Raw genomic sequence first — 22,867 nt, forward strand, 5'->3', positions numbered from 1 at the left:
TGATGTGTCTGATACAAAAATTAATAGATAAAAATGCATTTAACAATATATAAGGTTCATCAGTTTGCTAACCCCATAATTTAAATGGTTTGGTGTTATAGTTTTTATAGATTTTGTGGTTGTAGAAGGATCATTGAATGTGGTGGCCATAAGATTGAGATATGGGATTGGTTAATGTGTTAAAGATAAGAAGATTAGACTGAGCCAAAGGATGAGGTTAGAATGCCACTTTTAGGTCTTGCCCAATCAAAAAGATAATAAACATTAAACCTCCAATCAGATCTTTTAGAGGGAATTCAAATCATAATAAATAGATATTATTATTCGGTTAAATAAAAAGTTAAAGATAAAATTTTATAAAAAAATATGCAAACTATTTGATAAATCAACTGATGACTGATAAGTTAACTGTTAGCTTATAAGTTAGTTGATAGCTGATAATCTAGTTGTTAGTTTATAAGTTTAACTAATGAACAAATTATGTTTTGCAAAACTAGCTTGTATGAGTGTAAAATGACCAAAAAGTACATATTAAAGAATTAATCAATTATGATATTTTAAAATATAATTGAAACAAATCTCTAAAATATAATTATGATATTAAAAGAATTTGATTATTATATATATTATAATATTTGATTTTGTTAAAACAAACTTTAGAAAAATTATATTATTTATACTTTTTAAATAACCATTACATATAATATGAATAAAAATAAAAATAGTCAACCTTACACATCCTAATTAATCAATAAAACTTTGAAAAATATATTTAATAATCAAATTAAGTATCTTCATTAAAATTATTTAACACAATTTATTGTCTACGAAAGAAAATAAGTATAACTTTAATTTTTATCTATTTTTAGATGATTACTTTTTTTTTATTAACCTGGATATCCAACCCGCTATGCGAGCCAACTAATCTCAGGGCGACCACCTGCTTTGCAGATAGCCCGGAGTCATCGCATTTGAACCTCTGTGGCTACAAGAGAATTTTTATTTATCTTTGGATTTGAACCTATGATTAATAATTATTGTAAGCAATTAATTAATAAAATTAAGGTAAAATGTATTCTTAAAATTAATTGAAATTAATTAGTATTTGTAATATTTACTATCATTAGTAGTACTTAAATTCTATTAATATTTATTTACAATTAATGTTAACATTATATTTATGTTTATTAAATAAATGTAATTGTATTTTTTTAGTATTTGTTTTATTAATTGTTGAATAGTATTTTAGGTATTCCATAAAAACTACATTGATTGTTTTCATAAATCTAGAATTTAAACCTTATAGTTTTTGTATCTTTTTGTGTTCTGTATGTTTCACTTGTATCTTTATCTAGAAGGTATGATCAATGCTCGCCAAACAAAATGCTAATAGCTATCAACAACGTGTGTTTTATATACGTTTTCTTTTCATATCAAGTAAACGAGATAAACAACTGTATTTTTTCAACCATAAAAATGATACCAAAAATGAAAAAAGTTTGGAAATATTCATCCATCGATCACTTACATAAATCAAATCAACGATCAATCAAATAGTGCTTCAAGACATGTATGCACCTAAATTTTATGTAAGAATCATGTTTCTTTAATCTAAATACTAGTTGTGTACCCGCACAATGCCTGTAAAGTTCCTTACATACTGACATAACCTAAACTTTTAGAATCTTAAGTTTTATGAACCGATCATCTTAATCTCTTTTATCAATAGTTTATTTGCCTAACAAAAGAAGAAAAGTCATATAAGCCAAAAGATTAAATTGACGGAGAAACAAATAATGGAATAAATAATAAACCTTTTGTTAAATAGCAGCTTCCCCTATAGCTATTTATCTTTACAATAAGCAACAAAGTGCTTGATTTTATTGCAAGCCATACCCAAATACTGAATCCTTTCAATCTAGAAAGCAATACAGTACCTCTTCAATTTCTTTCTCATGGTATTTATAAAGTTCTGTTACCCATCCCTTGATTTTTATCATAATCTTCAATTTATCTCTAATGATTTTTACAAAATCTCCAGCTCATAATGCATAGAAATAATTATTTTGTACAGATGGTGTGCATATATATATATATATATATATATAGTTTGTTTCAAATACAACCTATCGTATTTGTACAACCAATGCAACCCAATAAATTGAGATATTTATGGAAATGATGAGAGTTCATTTATTATGATTTGAATATTTATGAAAAATGAATATGGTTCATTAATTATGATCAATACTTTATATTAGAAAACAATCAAAACTTCTATGAAATCAAATGAAATGGACGGTTGAGATTGAGTTGTATTGGTTGCACAAATATTTGTCAAGGGTTGTATAATAACCAACCTCTCTCTCTCTCTCTCTATATATATATATATATAGAGAGAGAGAGAGAGAGAGAGTATATATATAGAGAGAGAGATGAGTGATCAATTGCAAACCCCCCTCATTTGTGAAAACCCTACAAACCAATTTTATTCATCCATTTTCTTGATCAATGATCAAGATTAAATAGTGTTATATTAGGAAATTAAATAAAAAAGTTTAATTTTAATTAAAAAAGCGGAAAATTGGCAAATCACCCATATGAATTTGTTTCACTGTATGAAACTGTATTTCATCACTGTTCTCTTCACTGTATGCAATTATTTCACTGAATGAAACTGTATGCAACTATTTCACTGCATGAAAAACATTATTTCATCACTGTATGAATCTGGTTCACTATATTAATCTGTATTTCTTAACTAGATGAACATGTATTTCGTCATTGTATGAATCTGGTTCATAGTATTTATTCACATGTGTGAATCTGTTTCACATTATGAAACTGTATTAATCTTTTTCCCATCATTGCATGCAACTATTTCACTGTTTCACCGTTTTATATTTAAAAACAATTGATTTACACATTTCATATAAACGATTTCTATATTTACGTTTTCATATTTAAATATAATTAAATCATTTTCAATATTATATTTAAAAACAATTGATTTACATCTTCCATATAAACAGTTTCTATATTTACGTTTCCATATTTTAAAAGAATTAAATCATTTCTAATATTAACCATTATACAGTAAAATGACAATTATATCTTTACTTATTAAAATTAAAGAATAAAAAACAAAAATTTCCTATTTCAATCAGTCTACACAAAAATTATTTGGAGTCTCAAGTATCAGCATCGAAGCCCCATATGTTCAGATTGAAAATTATTTGCTAAAGATAGAAAAGGTGTAAGAAAACCATTGAAGAAAAAAGAAGTCAAAGAGAGAGAGTCAAACCTTGAGATCAATGGAGAAACCCTAATTTAGGCATCAAACACCAAATAACCATAAATCAATCAAAATTCAACCCATAATATGAAACAACCATAAGACCCAATTCATAAAACACATTAAGCTAAACATGAAACAAGAACGGGGAAGGAGGAACGAATCACCATCTTAGGGTTGGGGAGGGAGGAGAGACCGAGAGGTCGGATACATGAGATTACGAATGATGAGCACAGGAGGCATGAGTTAAAATGCTTAGGAATAGAAACCCCATAAATAAAAAAATTGCATTGACATATTGTACATCATGCATGTAAGATTGTAATTAAGAGATTTTATGCATTAAAAAATCGTATATCGTGCATTATAAGTTGTTTTTAAGACTTTTAATACTTTATTCTTAAAGAAGTAGTACTTTATGCATTTAAGGTTGTTTTTAATAATTTTATCAAATCTGCTTTATAAAGATGGTATAGATAATTATACAATAGATACCAAAAATCTTAATGATTTCTTAATAAATCAGACAATATTTTAACAAAAAATAAATTCGTTTTCCTTCTCTTTTATTTTTATTTGGATTTTGTCTTATACCATTATTTTATTATCAAAAACACGATTTAGAAAGATTGTGCACAAACGAGAGGAATCAATCTTCAAGGGCTTGTTTTTATATTCGGTCAAACTGCAAGGGCCAAATAGTTAATGGATTATTCCAGAATTTTATAAGAATATACTCCAATGGATAATATTTTTAAATTAAAAATAAGCCAAAGAAAATCCAAATCCACTTTATTTTATATTATTATTTTTATCTTATATTTTATGGTCTATATTTTCGTATAAATTATTAAAATAAATTATATCAGACATCAGTTATTTGATTTTTCTGCTTTTACTTTATGTTTATGCTCGAGATTTGTTAGACGCGGTATTTGTTGTTCATGTAAGCTTGAAGTCCCTCATGTAATATGTGGCTCGAAACCTAGTTCTTGTGCAATGCATTTGAGTAATTCACGTTTTTATGTTATGTTTTAACGATAAATCCAAGTTATACACTTTATTTATATAAGGTTTTTTTTAATTATATTATAAATTAATATTAAATCAAATAAAAAAATATAATTAATATGATCAATCAATTTGTTTTAATTCTAGTTTCGTTGCTATCCCTTCCAAAAGATAGGGTGTGGCTAAGGACCATGCCCATGCCATTCGACCTACATATACTTTGGCCACCACTTTTCCTCTTCTGTAATTGCCTCCATTAAAATCCAATTACGTCAAGGAAAACAAACGTAACTACAAGGGTGATGTCCGATTGGTTTGAGCTTGGATTCCAAAAGTCAAAAGTGTCTAAAGGTCTCAGGTTCGAATGTAATGAGAAATAAAAATCCTCTTGTGGCAACAGAGATTCAAATGCAGTGACTCCGTTCGCAGGTGGTCGCCCTGAGATTAGTCGGTTCGCATAGCAGGGTTGAATATCCATGTTAATAGAAAAAAGGAAACAAACCCATTTTTTAAACTTAATTAATAGAAAATTGGTAAGATTGAGTTACTTACATGGTATTTGTAACTATAGGCAAAGCCTCCGGTGGACCTAAGAGAAGTTGAACTGGTGATTTCCGAAAAGCAAATTCAAGATTCGATCCCTTGAGAGATTTACATAACTATGTATATAAAATAGTGTTTTCTTTCAAGAAGTTACTAGTGGCTTAACTTGTGATAATAACAACAATCAACAGGAAACGTTACCGCAAAATTGTAAGTTACAGAAAGATGAAGAGTTTGATATATTTTATAATATTGATTTAATTTTGTGCACTGAATCTAAGTTAGTCGTTCATGTGAAAAGACATATTAACAATGTCAATATAATAACACTTGTCACGAGCCCAACTTCAGTTATCAATTCATGAGGAAAAAAACGAAAAGTAAATTGTTGACAAAAGATTTGTACAGTTTTCACCTGCCCTATACACAATACTAAGAACCGTCCTCTGCAACGTCTGAATTGACATAGATATTTAGTGCATAGATGATGTAACAACATAATCGAATCATCTTGACATCATCATGACACTTCAAAAGACATATTGAAGTGTGTGGATATTGTGCATTAGAATGACAGTATGTCCGTCAAAAGATGGTGATATGAGTTTGTTTTGATATGAAATCATGTTGTCTCAATTGATGTTTTTGGTGGTAATAGTTCACATGTGTTTGGCCCCAAACTTGAAAAGCGTTTGCTCACCTTTATATTATTGCTTTGCGTTGGCTTGTATCACCTTCGGGCCTACATGTTTTCATCTCAAAATGACACTACGTCTTTCAATATTAAGCATCACTTTCGCTTTTTTAACTGGCTTGATAAAACCAGTAATGCCATCAAGTATTTAATTAATTTTAAGTGAATTAAGATAAACAAATATCTTTATTATTGTATTTTTGTCTCAGTGTTATATATCTGGAAAAGTTGGATTTTTTAACTCTTGTACGTTTGTACGAATGCCATAATTAACGATTACTTACACATAACAGGACCTTGCCATCAGTAAAGTTGGAAACTTAATCAAGACTGGTTAAAGAAGTCTGGCCATAGTTTTTTTTTTTTTTTTTTCACAAAGGATAACAATTGTAATTATTGATCGCATATAACATATACTTTAACATCTGTTTTTTCTAATAAAATGGATTTTTAAACGGTACTTAAAATATGTGGAAGTGCTTAATGGCACCAATTGAGATATCAAAGAGGTCTAATGCAATTCCAAAATTTGATGGTGGGGTTTTGGTTTTGTGGCTTATTGATTCAACAACACAATAAATGGTAGAAAGAAAAATGTAAAATAAAATTAACTTTTATCGTATTCTTATTTTAGAAATCATTTTTTAAAAGTATTATTTTAGGGTTTGTATTAGATTTTACATATATTTTAGGGTTCGATATATATGTCTTTTAACAGATAACCGGTTACCTTAATATGACGTGGCATAATTATCAATTAAAAAAACATTAAAAAGACAACTACATCATCAATTTAAAAACAAATACATAACATATTGAACAGATGATAATAAAATCAGAACGGCCATTCTGTACTCTCCTCCACTCCCATCTCCACCATGCTTCTCATCTCTAGTCGCCATCTTGTCACTACCGCCATTGCACCATTGCTTCCTCAAGGCTGGTTTCATTTTGCAGATACAGAGCCACAATAGATTTTGCGGTAGAGTTAGTATCCCACATCAGTTGGTTTGGTGAAGCCATTTGAAATTTAGTTGTAAAGATGATGGAGGTGCAATTTAAAAAGGTGGTTCATATAAGAAGATAATGTTATGAAAAATATTCATATGTGAATAATTAAAAAAAAGCTCTTTGAAAATGCATATGTGAATCCGTATGAATAACATATAACGTTTATTTACAGTCACATATACATATTATAATAAATTTTTTCAATAGTTCACGTATGAATATTTTTTTTAGATACAACTCATATAAGTAATATTAAATTTTCACCCTTTTAAACGTGGGCAGTTAAAATCATTAAATTTTGAAAGCTAGACGTACGGTTTCCATAAAAGGTAGGGACCAAATGTACAGTTTTTTCCAATAATAAGGTATTTATTGAAATTTCTTAAATTCTTTGGGGGTGTAGGGTGACGTGGCCAAATCTTAGTTGTTGGATGCCCAAAGAGAATGGAACTTATGGCTCAGCAAATCTCTCACGTGATCACTCACGAGCAATATTAAATTCACAACTTTGATCTTCTAAATAAAGTTTAAAATAAGGATATGATTTTTATTTAATAAATGAGATAAATTAATATATTTGATTTTACTATAATTATATTTATATTATGTGATTTAACTTTTTGATTTTGAAAAACTTACGAATCAACCGTACAATCTAATGTCATCATATTTATATCATTACCGATTGTTATCGTGAATAAATTTACAACTGAGATAAATTGGAGAAAAAAGTAATCGAAGTACATCATTGATCGTTAGAAAAGAAAAGGGATAATTGGACAGTTGTTCAAGTTCTATGCTAACTTTAAAACAAACCGGTCATTATTAAAAATGTACAAATCAATTGAAATAACTTTTTAGAAGATTGTTTGATATGCACATAAGACTTTTTGTGGGTCCTAATAACATAAATGATAGCGGGTAAGCATAAAACCGGCTGCACGGAATACAATGTGCGGATTTACAGAGTTAAAACAGTGATAGATTATCACATGATATCTGTTATAATCAAGACTTCAAATAACATTATTTTGAATAAATATGCTTTTTCTCGATTTAAAATATGGAATTCATAATAATAATACCATGATAACTTAAAATCATATGAAATTTCACACATTATTATGAAATTCCAACACCAAATATGTCGTCTTCTTTTTTTTATCACCATCTCTTTCCAAGTCTTTGTCCAACTCACATATCTCTCTCTCTCATCTGCAAAAACCAGCAAAGGTGTGTGCTTGCCCCACCCCCAACTAGTTCATAACATGGAATGGTGCCAGCAAAAAGCTTCATCAAACCACTAAATTTGCTTCAGGTATGGCTTTTTAATGGCAAAAGTTCATCAGATTTCACCATTTTATGCATTCTGAATCCCCATACTCTGTTTCATCAAACACTGACTGCAGCTTTCTTGATTCATCTCAGGTACATGATGAGAGTGGGAGAGAAGCACTTGTACTTCATGCTTCAAAAGTTGTAATCTCTTTAAGATCTTGGAGTTGAAAAGATTAGACTTTTTCCCTCAGATTTACAATGCCAGTCCCTCTAGCTCCATATCCATCTCCTCCTGTGCCACTTACAACCCCTGCCAATGGTATACCTGCTCAATTTTCTATAAAAATAACAGTATCCTCATGAGTTAATCTATCTTTTCTTATTTCAATCCAGTTTTTTTAATCTTTCTTTTTACAACATCAGACAGAAGTTTACTGGTTTGAGCATGAGAGCATAAAGAAAGATTATAGGAAGCTAATCTTTTCAAGAAAACAGCTTTTTGTTAAGTCTGGTAATAAACTGAGTCAAAGCAACAAGATTTGCAGTATTTGAGAGTTTTCATGATGAGGGATACCTATAACAAAATGATTTATGAATATGGTGCATATTTACCTCATAAATCAAGCACAGAATGCCAGAAAAGCAGAGTACTCTGTTGTTTCTTTCAATCAATAACTCTTTCAGATCTATCTTTCTGAGACAAAAATGTCAAAAACTATGGTGAAACAGGTTCTCAAAGCCAGCTAGTGTGTTCAGGATGTCGAAATCTTCTACTTTACCCAGTGGGAGCAACCTCGGTCTGCTGTGCAGTTTGTAATGCTGTCACAGCTGTTCCTCCTCCTGGTACATGGAAATCTGTTAAGTTTTTATGAGTTTCAGGAGCAAATTTTTGTTCCAATGGCAACCAAAATGATCATAGTATGTTTCTTGATACGGGTTTTCTGATTTAGGCACCGAAATGGCGCAATTGGTTTGTGGAGGCTGTCACACATTACTCATGTACATCCGTGGGGCGACAAGCGTACAATGTTCATGCTGTCATACCATCAATTTAGCCTTAGAAGGTAAACTAACTCCTATATTTTGTAAGAATCATTTGATCAGACTTCTTAAAAAATGGCACTTTTGACAGCAAACCAGGTAGCACATGTCAATTGTGGAAACTGTAGGATGCTTTTGATGTACCAGTATGGAGCACGATCTGTGAAATGTGCAGTTTGCCAATTTATTACGTCCGTTGGGGTTAGCACAAAGCCTTACTTTCATCTATCTTGATAGCATTTAATCATGGAATTGCATCAACAGAACATTTGTCATTCTCAATTGAGTTTGCAACTTCAAACCCTTTTCTAACATTTGTTTATTGGATATATAGGCTTCGACAAGTGCTACAGAACAGAAGTTCAACACCTAAAAAGATTTCATGTTCAGAATGACTTACTATGACTACAGATATCACATGGTCACTCAAGAACCTACATTTCGCTACATGTACAATGTATAGAGTTACGAATTTCCTCTTGTTTGAGACCATCATCTTTTTCATAAATATTATAGTGATTAAAGAATAAGCGTAGTTTTGGCAGGCATGTTTCGGATAAGAGAAATATTCGATTACGAGAGCTCATTTATGGTTGTAAGTTGGTGTTTGGTTTTTCGGATAATGAGAAGTTCTGTTTTATCTTTTAGTGTTGACATTGATAATTATTTGGTTCGGGGCCACGAATAACACGGCAAGTTTGTGGTTCTTTTTATGACAATGGTCTATGTTGTCCTCCAAGTGCTCCTACTTTACCAGTCTCACGACCATCATAGGGAGGTGAATCACGGTGTCCTAGGGCGGGCGGTGGCTGGATTTGAACCGGAGACCTTGTAATTTATGGTTCAAATGGTTGAAGCTTATATAGAAAATGACTTCAAAGACTAGAAAGGATAAGCATCAAGGGAAAAAAGATGGAAGGGAGAATCATGTGAAAGAAGTAAAGCTAGTTCCATTTAAAGGGTTTTTTTGCTCATCTTTTTTTAAAGATTAATTTAGTTTTAATCTGTAAAATATAAGATTCGAACCATGATTAAAACCGAAGCAAAAGGGTATTTACGTAATTTTTGAGTTATGTGTGACCATCAAAGCATGTTACAAAGTGTTCCTGATTCACATCTTTGAAAATTTGTGGTATTCAATGGAAGTATCCTAGAAGGAAGAAAATGACTTTTGAGACCACAATGGATAAGCATGAAGGGAAAAAGATGCAGGAAAGATTCATGTGAAAATTAAAAGAAAAAAGAAAACCACATGAAAAAAAGAACTGCATAACAAAATAATTCAATATTTTGATACGTTTTCTGTTCACTAACTGAGGTTTGCGTTTTTCCTAATGTATTCCTTGACTTGAACGATGAGATGCTTCGGCCATGGCTCAGCCAAACCCCTGTGGTGGAAGCTGGAACAGAAAGCAAAATCCAGGCAACTTAAACCCCCTGGTTTGAACCACAAGGGTGGTGCCTGATTGGTTTGAGCTTGGCTCCAAAGGTCAAAAGTATCAGGAGGTCTCAGATTCAAATCCAAGGAGGAATAAAAATCCCCTTGTGGCCACGGAGGTTCAAATGCGGGGACTCCGGGCTACCTGCAAAGCAGGTGGTCGCCCTAGGATTAGTTGGCTCGTATAGTGGGTTGGATATCCAAGTTAATTAAAAAAAAACCCTGGTTTGACCTTGACAGTTGACTCTAACCCTAGTCGGATGGCACTAGATGGATCAACATCAAGGAACAGTAGCCAGACTGGATTTAACTTTTTAAGCTACTTCATAGCACATCTCAATAAACCTGGAGGCAATACCAACAGAATTCAAGGATACCTCAAAATCTTGGTGTTGACTGGAAAAATTCACCGCCTTTCTGGGAGTCACCATGCATCTTGGTGCAGCAAATGGATCAGACCTAAGACGGGCAAAGAAAGCCTTCCCCTGGGGGGTGGCGGGTTGACAAGGTTCTGGTGGAGATGCAAGATCTGAGAAATTGAAGTTCATTTGAACTAAAAACAGAAGTCAAGTTTCTTTCATGACCAAAAGAAGAATCTTTGTAACCTAATTCTGGAAATCAAGATAAAGGAAATCATCGAGTGGTAGCGGTAACTAGCAAAATTATCCATGTAAAGTGTTGTAGCCAAACTTGATCTCCATAATCGAGTTCCTATTCCCAATCAACAAGTTAAGGTCTCATTAAGTAAAAAACATGGGAGCAGAGTTAAAAAAGATGGTTACACAACTTTTCAGCAGTAGTCACGGATTGGACGTGTGCATGTTTCTGCATGTGGTACCACTATTTCATGCAGATCTGCACGACTGGTAGAAATTAGTGCAGTGACCATTGAACATCAGCTCCCTCAAAAAGTGAAGTTCCAAACTGAAGTGGTTATCTATGTGTGGACACTTGCAAGCGATTAGGGTAGTTCCTGCACTTAAGTTCAAGATGGTATTTAACTTGCAACCAGACTAAGAGCATGAAAGAAGCAGCTATATGAGTTTTGAGAAACAGTGAAGGAAGAACAAAAAAACAATGAAAAGCTATCAACCACAGAACAACTCTCACCAAGCTTCAATTTGTGTCTGTATTCTCTCTGCTACTGTAAAATAGAACCTTTTAATCTAAAATTAATTCATATATATCTTCTCTAATATCCTAGCGAGTGTTGATTCTGAACCTAGGTGCTTTTGATGGAAATCTAGAAATACAATAAGACAGCTTATCATACTCCCCAGACATTTCCTTCTATTAGTCCATCCTTCATAAAGAAATGTCATAACGCAAAGAGTAAGGTGCTGTTGGGTTTGTGGATTTCCCAAATAGTACATTATTCAAAATAAATGAAGTTCGTTTTGTTTTCAACATCTAAAAACATGTTTGAAACGACCCATGTTTGATCACCATGAGAACATTTAGCAAGAACAAGGATAGAATTGTAGGTTATTTCCTACTGAATGCATTAGAAAAGGAATCACAAAGAAGATGTAATTAGTTAAAATGTTGAAAAACCCAAATGGATCGTTTAGTAAACGTAAAAGCAAATGAATTCAGGAAATTTGCAATAAATGGTCTATTGAACTTGTGATAACATAACAAGTTCATTGACATTGATGATGGTCGGTGGAATTCTTACAGGACCCAACTGAGAGTAGACAAGTTTCAGCACAAGATTACTACCAGCTCATCAAATGACTCGATTGCATTTAGAAAACCAAAGGTTGAGATGATCATACTAATGATTTTATCAACAAAGTCAGCACATGTTTATTCGTCCAATTGCATCAACAGGGACCTTGTTCGTTCCTCCAGCTTGAATCCAGCAACCTCTGCCTCCTTGCACACCTCCTTATACTTGGCCACCCTCCCATGAAGAGCGTAAATTTTGATAAGATCCATGTAAATGTCAAATGCTGGAGAAAAACCAGCCTCCTTCAGTTTTGAAAAATATCTTACAGCCCTGGAGAGGTCATTGAGAGCAACAAAAAGTTTGATTACCACACGGTATGCTGGAAGATCAAAAAGACAATTTGAGGCTTCCATTTCCCAAACCAAAGCCAGTGCCTCTTTATAATTATTATTAGAATATCGACTGTGTATTAAAGTGGTGTACATGACCACACTTGGTTCCCGGCCAGAGACTTTAAACCAATTATATAGACTCTCTACAATCTCAAATCTCCGAAGCTTGATGCAAACTTTCATTATCGCTGTGCAGTCTTGCTGTGTTAGATTTAAATCTTCCCTTTGTCCAAGCTCTTCGAGTAAGGCCAATACAAGCACGTGATTATCTGGGATTTTTCCCAGCTCTAAAATGAGCTTTGCATAAACCCCACTGTCAAGCATCATTTTCCCATTCTTGGCAGCGGAAACAAGCTTGTATGCAAGTTTTAAGCTGCCACTCCGTATGAAACCTCTCACAGCAGCCTCATATACTTCCTGGCTTGCCAGACTCAGGAATTTTTCAAGCTTGAAAGACAATTTCAGTTCATGGTTCCTCGCCAGGACTTCAACAGTTGAAGCAAGAAGCCTGTCATCTGGGTACAAATGAGGTTGTTTCTGCACCCAACAGAATATCTGCAAAGCTCGCTCAGGAAGACCCATGTGTCCTAACTCCCTTATTGTTAATGACAACGAACCTTTCCGAATAAATCGACTGCACTTGTCCAGAACTACGGAAACATCTTCTTCAGGAGGAAGATTTCTGATTTCTTTGGCTAGACCGACCAAGAATGTTGGGTCCTTGTACACTTTACTAGATAAAGATTTTCGTGAAGAATTTGCAGTTCTTTTCCATTTCTTTGAAGAGGGAAGTCCTACAGGTCGATGCTTATATGGAAGTGGGAGAGGAAGAGGCCTTTCCCTAACCAATTTTCCGGGTTTTTGAGGAATCCTCCCCCTAAACAGAGAGGAAATTGTTTCAATCTCCTCTGGATCCCACTCAGGATTGTCTTCTACTTCTTTTTCTTCTCTTTGTTCGTCCGCTTCATCGTCGTAGGCTTCCAAGCCGCCATCCAAAACATCAAATTTGTCATCCATTTCAGTAGATATTGAATCCTCACGGTCATCAACAGGTCTTATTCCCTTATTAAATGATTCATTAACTCCGAGAACTGTTGAAGGAGGATCATTGAATTTCTTGGTTGGTTTTCTAAGGTAAATCCTGGTTCTTGATGAATCCATCAAACTTAACCTAACTTTATCCCCATGGTTTCTTTTTATTGCAGTCTTCCATGATTTCACAAACCCAATAGAAACACAGGTTTCTGAGACATTACAAAAGCAACAAGAGAGAAATGCACCATCCATGCCTATGTAACTGACTTACGCTACACACATGTGCTATTGTTGTTTCTAGTTACATCAATTCAAAACCCAGAGAAAAGCCAAATCAACATCAGCAGAAACAGTTTGCGATTCAAAGAAGTATTGGAGCTGAAAGAACACAGCTCTGCTTAACTTATAGTACCTCACTTGGAACAGACATTTTATCAAACAGCTAATGGGCAATTCAAATAAAGAACCTTCCGAACCCAAACCTCACGAATTCCAACAATCACATATAAAAACTGCGTAAACGTGCACATATAGAGGATCTGATACATGGTATATTATAAGAAAAAAAGATAAAAAGTAACACTTGCTCTACGAACAGAGATAGCCATAGGCATAGATCACACGGCAAAGTTACTTGAACCGCATTGAACGGAAGTCAGAGACTATGGTATTTGGCGAGTTCAAATATCAAATATAACCCTTCGATTACACAACTATTTCAATTTGAACACCTAACTTCTCTTTTTATGTTTCTGACACCAACTACTACGATAACATTTACTTCCAATATATGATTTAATAAATAAATAAATAAATAAATAAATTTTTGTAAAATCTGATTATTAATTTACTGATAAGAACACGTAGGAAAAAGTTAATAAGGACTGTGTTGTGCTCAACGGAAACTGCCCCAATTCGTTTACTACTCTCGACCTGCTCCAATCGGAGAAAATGTTTGAAGAAATCTGAATCCTAATTTCGGAAAAAGATTCTAGATCTGATCTGCCTTCATCGTCTTCTCTGTGTGCTTGACAATTTCTGAATTCAATTTGTCACTGGACCGGCTCAAGAGATGCCGGTGGCTGCTTCTGCTATCTATTTCTTAAATCTTCGCGGTGATGTCCTCATCAATCGTCTTTATCGCGATGATGTCGGGTTAGCTCTCTCTGACTCTATCTCTGTGTGTATGTTCTGTTTACATATATGATTCTGTGTTATGTATGTCGAAAGATGCTTATTTGTCTAAGTTTTGATGAACAATATGACGATGCATTTAGTTTGCCTATGGCAACTAGAACTTAAGTGAGTTAGGATTACTTCTGCGCTTTATTCTGTAGATTGGTTCATATCGTAGTTTTCTATACGCCATTCAATAGCTACGATGGGGGTTGACTACCTTGTTTATAAGCATATACTGTTTCATTATTCGATATAGAGTTTTTGGATGTCATTGGAACTGTTCCGTGTTTTAAGATCGACATACATTTTGTTGCTAATTTAACACTAATGATTTTGAGTATAAAACCCTTGTTATAAAGTTCACATTTATAGGGTCCTATGAAAGGCTTAAAATCCAGATCATTTTCGAATTTGTAAAGCATCCCACTTGTTTATCCAAGGCTCAAATATCTATTTTCTCTGGGAACAGAGAGTATCAGTGTATTGAAAAACAAATGCTCAGAACTATTTGAGGTAAGGGATTGGCTTTTGAAAGAAATTTTAGGAGGTCCGCTATCACGTTTAGGTTGCTACCTGATATCTTATTTACAAGGAGATGATTAGTACTATAGTTTACATAAATCAGTTTTGACTTTTTGGACTTCCTTTTACAGTCTGTGGTTGCCTGTTCCATGTTACCTAGAATTAATGAGAATTAGATATAAGAAATTTTAGGTGCCTATTTGTTTTGAACAAAAGAAGATCCAGCATAACCACAGCCATCCCTGTATGAATTTACACCATCAAATTGGGCTCAAGAATGTTGGTAGAAGCAACAACTCTATGGATGATGACTGATCCCAATTGATCCGACAGTGTATTGGTCACTTCCTACAATTGAGCAAGCTGGGTTAAAGTTGTTGAGCTGCATGAACTTTCAGCATGACGATAACTAGACCTCAACTCGTAGTTATCTTGTGCAACTGTTCAAGATGAGCTTGAACAAAAAACCTTATGCATGAGAATAAAGGCCTCCAACTAAATTGCTGTTATACATGATCTTATAACCTCAAAGCTTGAGTCTTCTTCATGCATTCTGGTGTTATCTTCATATGTTTACTGGTGTCACCTAAGGTCATCTTCTTCCCAGACTAATGATAAAACACTAAAACCTAGTGGCAAATGTCTGTGGCGAGCTGTTAGATTATATATATATATGCGAATTATGTCTGCTCAGCAAGTCTCTCTTTTAGTTTATGTTCTACTTCATCCCCTGCCGCTTTTAAGCATGAGAGACGCCACTCTTGATGTCTTGCTAGTCCAAGCTCCAATCTCTGTAGGTTAGTTGACTTGCCTTGCAAGCAGCACATTGGATTGGTACTGTCATGAAATTTATTGGACTCTGTTGTTGTTGTAAAGTTGATATCTTCTTTGCAGTAATCCTGACAAGCCTTCCATTTTTAAAAAAGAGTGTGTGGGCTTTTTTCTTTCAAATAAACTATCTTTGGATCTCATTGAGTAATTTGTATTACAAATTCATATTTTAAAGTTGTTGCAAATGCATAGGATATATGTCTTCTCTTTAACCATCTCTATTTGATTCTTTGTTGTTGCATCTTTCAGGGGGAATATGGTTGATGCCTTTAGAATGCACATAATGCAAACAAAGGAACTAGGAACATGTCCTGTGCGGCAGATTGGGGGTTGCTCTTTCTTCTATATGAGAATTAGCAATGTGTACATCGTGATCGTTGTCAGCAGCAATGCCAATGTAGCATGTGCCTTTAAGTTCGTTGTTGAGGTAATCTTCTGATTTCAAGGGTCTACTAAAATTGATATTTGTTTGGTTACCCCTTGTAAGTACTGATGGATACCTTTTATCATAATATTGTCTTGACATTCGCCTTTTTTTGCTATTTAACACACTTAGATGTGGCCAGCAAAAGAATTGTGATTTATGAAGTTGATGTAGTCCAAGTTCAATATATGTTTGACTGATTTCACCACATTAGTTATTTGAATAGCTTAATATTGAATATCGTGTCCCTGGATCATGAACCAAAGAATATATGTTGACCTGCCCCAGATTTTCCCAAAAAATTTCCAGTTCAACTCTAGTGGTCTTTTCTATATCAGCCACATTTTCTACAAGGTTATAGGATGTAATTGTTGGTCATTAGCTATGTCTTCTTTTCTCTTAGAAAAAGGATTGATGGTTCCTTTCTTCCTCATTATTCAACCCAAGATAAAAAAAAGAATCCATCTTTTAAAAGTTCAAACAAATTACAATTTACATATTTGCTATGTGAAAAGTTAAAACAAATTACAATATATCAACATCAACAATCACATACAATTAAACTAGGGTTTGAGTTTTTTGTTACAACAAAGTTAAACATATCCAACAAGTAGACATTTTACATGATTTCTAATTGTATTTACATTATATATTTGAGTGTAAAACATTCAAATAATTTAATTAATTAAGTTTATTTTAGACTTTTGTTATTTGCCAAAGAACACTAAATTCTACTAAATACTAATTAACCTACATATTGTGATAGGATATTGCATGGGTAGAATTTCATAATACACATGGAGCTTGAGGAGGGCTTGAGCCTTTCTTTCAACATTAAAATCTTTTTATATAAGAAGTCTAATGGGTTGGACCATGCATTGAGGGTGGCTTGGCACCAGCGGTCCCCCCTCTGGCTACGCCTCTGACCCCAGTGTTCACTGGCCATTGGAGACACTGAATCCAACCATTTGAGCAAGGAGGCTGAACTTTTTACCACCAGAAGATTTATAGATTTTAACATGCTAGGCCCTTTTGGATTGGAGTCCCTTGATATGTCCACGGATCACAGAACTCTCCTTACCGTCAATAGAATAAGTACAGGTTCCATTATGCGTAAATCTTAATATAAAATTACAAAAGTTTTCCTATTCAGTTTCCAGGTTCAGCTTCAACTCTCTTATGCTTGTTTTATGATAATGGTGTTAGTCTATGATGGAAAAAGTTACCACTATGCACACATATATATATCAAGGGAAGAGAATTAACCGCCAATAAAGAAAAGAACCATCAAGAAAAGATAAGAGCTTCGCAAAAGAAAATTTAACTTGAAACTTCATTAATACTCATTAAGTTGTTAGTATTTACTTTCATTTGACCTGTTATTCAACAAGAAGGTGGGTAGACCGAAGATCAGCCTTTTGTGATAAACTCCCAAGACTTGTGTGTATTAAGTAATAGACTATTTTTCCTCTCATGCAGGCAGTTGCTTTATTTAAATCATATTTTGGTGGTGCTTTTGATGAGGATGCCATCCGCAACAACTTTGTTCTGATATACGAGTTATTGGATGGTACTAAATCTCAAACTCTTCTTCAAGTTGTTCTGTTACCTACTTACCTGTCATAGAAAGATGCACAGGTTTTCCAAGTGATACTGTAGAAATTGTCTTTAGCAGAAGCATATCCATCCCCATAGATGTATTTTTATTGTATTGCAGAAGCATATTTATCCCCTTAGATATATTTTAGTGGTTTCGTGTGGCTCCTACTCTCTTTTTTCAATTTGCTGCACATACATTTGAGAATATACTGGTTATTAGTTTCTCTTGTTATTGGTTGGTCAGCCTCCAAGAATGAAGCAAATGTAACTATCTTTATCTTAGGCCTCATTTTACATTTACATTTGTTTGTGATTTCGGTTTCATAATCAAACTAGAACACATTTGGATGGAAACTTCTCAATTTAAGAAAATGAGAATATTAAAAAAGGAAAAAAGATAAAATTTATGTTTATATTGGGTTTGAAAAGTGAACCTTTCGACGTCAAATAATCTGACATGTTTTTTTCATCAACCCATTTTGTAAACCATGAAATCATCATAATTAAGTTTGTAATTCATTACTAGTGTTGATAATTTTAGTAAAATCGAATTTGGATTTCTAATAATGCTAAAGGTTTGCTACACACCATCATCATATCCACTTCACACTTTTTTGAAAACTTAGACAAAAATCCAAAAGTGAGAGTTTGCCAGAAGATACCTCAGGTTTTTCAATTTTAGTCCTTTTCTAGAAGCATATCTTGAGCCTTTTGCATGGCATGTTGTTTGAATATTATGGGTTATTTGTACCTTGCCTCATCTGCTTTCAAAGGACATTATTGTACATTTCTTTATTTTTTTGTGTTGTATTATGTTTCACTGTTGTATATATGGTCTGATTTGCAGAAATTATGGACTTCGGTTATCCACAAAATCTTTCGCCAGAAATATTGAAGCTTTACATTACTCAGGAAGGTGTACGCTCACCATTTTCATCCAAGGTCAGATGTGACTATTATCTTTTTTTGATCGTCTTTAAGATCTTATTCAAATAAGTAGAATCTCCTGCTCCGCCAATTACAAAAATATTTGTACTTCAAACAAAGACAATAATTTATTTCTTCTTGATGATATCAAAGATTTTCCGACTTGTAACTTGTTGTTTTGATGATTGTAAACAGCCAACAGATAGACCTGTCCCCAATGCGACTTTACAAGTAACTGGCGCGGTTGGCTGGCGTAGGGAAGGTCTTGCTTATAAAAAGAATGAGGTGGCCATATTTTACTTCGTTTTTCCCGTTCCCCGTTTCAAGTTATGTGTATGCTTGGTGCTGCTATATCATGACATTTTTTTGGGTGCAGGTGTTTTTGGATATTGTGGAGAGTGTTAATCTTCTTATGTCTTCAAAAGGTACTATTTAGTTGCTCTTCACATGTGCATGTATATCATTCCCTGATGAATAATTTGATGCTAACAGGTAGTGTGCTACGCTGTGACGTTACGGGCAAGATTCTTATGAAGTGTTTCCTTTCTGGAATGCCTGATTTGAAGTTGGGATTGAATGACAAAATTGGACTCGAGAAAGAGTCTGAAATTAAATCACGCCCTACCAAGAGGTAATTATGAAGGAAAACATCTCTCATCCATGAGAATTATGTTTTCTCCCATTTAGCATTTACTTGTAGCTTCTTTTTTTTTTCCATGAATCCTTGATTCTAGGGATATTTTGTTCGGATCTTTATTATATTTCATTTGAGGTTATTTCTGTAAATTGTATATGTTCATAATGTCCCAGAAAGACAGGAAAAGTTCCTAAAGGAATGGTCTTCTGTTTCCCTTTTGGGACCTCCTTTATAGAATTTATTTTGGATGTTGGTCTCTTCCATGTGAAGCACCAAACTTGTTGCTTTTTTCTTCTTCCTAATTTCGCATATATTAAGTTTTGAACGTTTGATGTTCGTCCCAGTTTGATTATGTGCTGATCTTGTCCCTTTTAATGACCAAACTTTAACTTAACTATCAAATGTAGTGGGAAAACTATCGAGCTCGATGATGTTACCTTCCATCAATGTGTAAACTTGACCAGATTTAATTCAGAAAAGACTGTGAGCTTTGTGCCACCAGATGGTGAATTCGAGCTAATGAAGTAAGTTACTATTCTGTTCTGATTTGTGACAAATCACTTTAACTTACAGCAAGAAATAGTTTGTTAAATTTATATTAATAAGTTGATATATTCTCCACAGATATCGTATCACTGAGGGTGTAAATCTTCCATTCCGGGTATTGCCCACCATCAAGGAATTGGGCAGGACACGCATGGAAGTAAACGTTAAGGTTTGTAAAGAACTAAATTATGAACTAATTTACTGTAGATATATTATTAACCTTACTGGATTTCAGGTAAAAAGTGTCTTTGGTGCAAAAATGTTTGCACTTGGAGTGGTGGTTAAGATTCCAGTACCCAAACAAACAGCAAAAACCAGTCTTCAAGTGACATCAGGACGAGCAAAGTACAATGCTTCTATGGACTGTTTGGTGTGGAAGTGAGTAAAATTCAATGCTTCACATGTGCATAACGTCCAGATGAACGGTTACTAGAGTGTTCCTCAATTTTTTATTTTTTGAGGTTTTCCTCCGAATCTGACCCTATATATAGAGAGGCAAATGATCGTGTGAGAATAGAGTTAAAAGGTGAGAAGCGTAAGAAGGGATTTGGACCTTGATCACTTTTAATCTCACCTCATCCCGTGAATTGCGCTCCTCACGGGAATTGATCTGGTGCATCTCAAGGGTGTAGATCTTCAATTAGGATTGATCCAAGAGTGGAGATCCTTTCTCACCCTTCTCATCATACCTTCCATTCTTACCGGAACCCAACCCTATATATATATACAAGAAGCTTTATTTTGTTATCTAATTGTGTACGTGGTCCACATTTCTATACTTTTGCATATCCTTCTTAGGTGATGCTTCTTGACATGTGTCGTTATAATAACTTGCAGGATACGAAAATTTCCAGGACAAACCGAGTCAACTTTGAGCGCAGAAGTGGAGTTGATTTCAACGATTGCAGAAAAGAAGTCTTGGACTAGGCCACCGATACAGATGGAGTTTCAGGTGCTTCTCCTGCACTAGTTTACATCTTTAAATGGCTTGATTTGACTTTATAACCCTTGGTGTAGCAAGCGTTAGCATTTGTGTGAAAAAAGTGACTAAAAAATTGAAAAAAATCAAACAGTTGATTTCCAGGATAACAAGCGCTTACATTCGTGTGGTTTTGTAGGTACCTATGTTTACGGCATCTGGATTAAGAGTCAGATTTCTCAAGGTACATTTTACCACCCGATATGGTGTTTAGAATGTAGCTAAATTACGCATGTTTTGAATCCCGAATGGTTTAAAATTAAATCCTTGCGGTTTCTTTGCAGGTATGGGAGAAAAGTGGTTACAATACGGTTGAGTGGGTCAGGTATATAACGAAAGCGGGTTCATATGAGATCAGATGCTAGATGGTGTAGAGACTCTTCCTTCCTGATTACCAAATGAGCTAAGAAGACAATCGAGCCGCTTGCCGTTTCAGCAGATTCCCGACTACACGGACTTGTATTTTTGTTCATGTTTTTGTACTATATAAATGTCTACAGAAACAATTGGATTATTTGTGTTGGTGATTTGTTCTTTGGTATGCTGCAAAAAGTGGTTTTGTTCCACAAAATGAGGAAATATTGATTTTTGTATGAAATAGTCAAATGTATAACCAACCATTGATTTAATGTTCTCATTCTAGTAACCATCCTATGCATATGTTGTACATACTAATTATATGTACAAAATTCTCTTTCAAAATAGTGAAAAATTGTTTTCTAAATTGGTTAGGGTGTTGTGTTAATAATATGAAGGTGGTAGGTTCTATTCTTATTTTAATTGATCCAAGTTCTTATTTCATTTTTTATAAAATTTATTAATAAATAGTTAAATTCAAAACCAAGGATTTTATATTGTTATGTTTTATGTCTCTAAATATTTGTAATACCATTTTCGACCCTCAAAAAGCAAAAGACGAGTTGTAGGTCATGTGACCTACATCGAGTTGATGGCTGATTGGACTTTTGATTTAATAGAAACAGAGAAGCTCGTTTTCTTGTTGTCTAATAATGCCACTTGTGGTTGGGGGAGAGCCCAAAGGGAACTTTCCCGACAATTTGTTATGTCCTTTACGAAAGGTCACTCACACCTTCGAAATTTGAAACACACGTCGTTGAACAAGCTCATTCAAGTAGGTGTGGAGGATACGTCAACAACCGAATACTTGCCGATAAAATCACATGACAAAGGCCCCCTATTAAAAGTGAGGGTGCATATGAATGAATGCAACAAATTTATTTTTAGATAAAAAGATTTCAAAGTAAGTAAAAATACCAAGCATAAGAGGTGAGAAGAAAGGGTATCAAAATAATCATTTCAATCAATAAAAATGGCAGATAATAAAGATACTTGCTATTTCGCAATAAATATATACTGTATTTTTTATTATTAAATAGTACAACAATAAATATTTACAATTACTAATAGATGACAAAACTATTTCAAATGGCCTTGTAACAATCATTCCTTACAAACAAAACATATATATTCTCATAATTCAAATAGTTAATTGCTTTTAATGTGTAATTCAGTTGGCAAATGACTCGAGTGAATTTGTCCAAATACAAGACATGAGTGAATTTAACTGTTTAATGAACTAAAAAATATCATCTTATATTATTATCATCAGATGCAGGTTTTGTGTGGGACCGGTTGAATTCATGGGTAACCTAACTGTTTGCCCAAAATTAAAATAGTTAATTATTAAAATATTACTCAAAATTTATATTAAATAATGATAATAATAATAATAATAATAATAATAATAATAATAATAATAATAATAATAATAAAAATTGTGAATTTCGGCTGT

The 22,867-nt window shown here is 33.6% G+C and overlaps 3 protein-coding genes across 3 annotated transcripts; 2 read left to right on the forward strand and 1 right to left on the reverse strand.

The window, feature by feature from the left end:
* Window positions 1-7,747: 7,747 nt before the first annotated feature.
* Window positions 7,748-9,517, forward strand: LOC112527862 (protein LOL1). Its single transcript, XM_025138702.1, has 6 exons — window positions 7,748-7,872; window positions 7,983-8,151; window positions 8,562-8,675; window positions 8,783-8,896; window positions 8,965-9,074; window positions 9,208-9,517. The coding sequence occupies exons 2-6, from the start codon at window positions 8,091-8,093 to the stop codon at window positions 9,244-9,246; spliced, it is 438 nt and encodes a 145-aa protein (XP_024994470.1). The 5' UTR covers window positions 7,748-7,872; window positions 7,983-8,090; the 3' UTR covers window positions 9,247-9,517.
* Window positions 9,518-11,884: 2,367 nt separating this feature from the next.
* LOC112527177 (pentatricopeptide repeat-containing protein At2g01860) lies at window positions 11,885-14,045 on the reverse strand. The gene has a single exon (XM_025137640.1). The coding sequence runs from the start codon at window positions 13,660-13,662 to the stop codon at window positions 12,121-12,123; it is 1,542 nt and encodes a 513-aa protein (XP_024993408.1). The 5' UTR covers window positions 13,663-14,045; the 3' UTR covers window positions 11,885-12,120.
* A 272-nt stretch (window positions 14,046-14,317) lies between these two features.
* On the forward strand, window positions 14,318-21,712 carry LOC112527403 (AP-2 complex subunit mu). The gene is made up of 13 exons (XM_025138038.1): window positions 14,318-14,565; window positions 16,192-16,369; window positions 17,846-17,936; window positions 18,813-18,907; window positions 19,088-19,177; window positions 19,269-19,317; window positions 19,385-19,523; window positions 19,937-20,053; window positions 20,154-20,244; window positions 20,311-20,453; window positions 20,913-21,027; window positions 21,194-21,238; window positions 21,339-21,712. Exons 1-13 carry the CDS (start codon window positions 14,483-14,485, stop codon window positions 21,417-21,419), a joined length of 1,317 nt encoding a protein of 438 aa, XP_024993806.1. The 5' UTR covers window positions 14,318-14,482; the 3' UTR covers window positions 21,420-21,712.
* The last annotated feature ends 1,155 nt before the right edge of the window (window positions 21,713-22,867 follow it).

The sequence above is a fragment of the Cynara cardunculus genome (genome assembly GCF_001531365.2).
Source record: "Cynara cardunculus var. scolymus isolate 2C chromosome LG 15, CcrdV1, whole genome shotgun sequence".
Classification (NCBI taxonomy): domain Eukaryota; kingdom Viridiplantae; phylum Streptophyta; class Magnoliopsida; order Asterales; family Asteraceae; genus Cynara; species Cynara cardunculus.

Coding starts and splice junctions, on each gene's coding strand:
- LOC112527862 (XM_025138702.1), top strand. CDS start 8,091: ATGCCAGTCCCTCTAGCTCCATATCCATCTCCTCCTGTGCCACTTACA. Junction 8,152..8,561: donor ACTTACAACCCCTGCCAATG/GTATACCTGCTC, acceptor ATGGTGAAACAG/GTTCTCAAAGCCAGCTAGTG. Junction 8,897..8,964: donor CATCAATTTAGCCTTAGAAG/GTAAACTAACTC, acceptor CACTTTTGACAG/CAAACCAGGTAGCACATGTC.
- LOC112527177 (XM_025137640.1), bottom strand. CDS start 13,662: ATGGATGGTGCATTTCTCTCTTGTTGCTTTTGTAATGTCTCAGAAACC.
- LOC112527403 (XM_025138038.1), top strand. CDS start 14,483: ATGCCGGTGGCTGCTTCTGCTATCTATTTCTTAAATCTTCGCGGTGAT. Junction 14,566..16,191: donor CTTTATCGCGATGATGTCGG/GTTAGCTCTCTC, acceptor TGCATCTTTCAG/GGGGAATATGGTTGATGCCT. Junction 21,028..21,193: donor CGATACAGATGGAGTTTCAG/GTGCTTCTCCTG, acceptor GTGGTTTTGTAG/GTACCTATGTTTACGGCATC.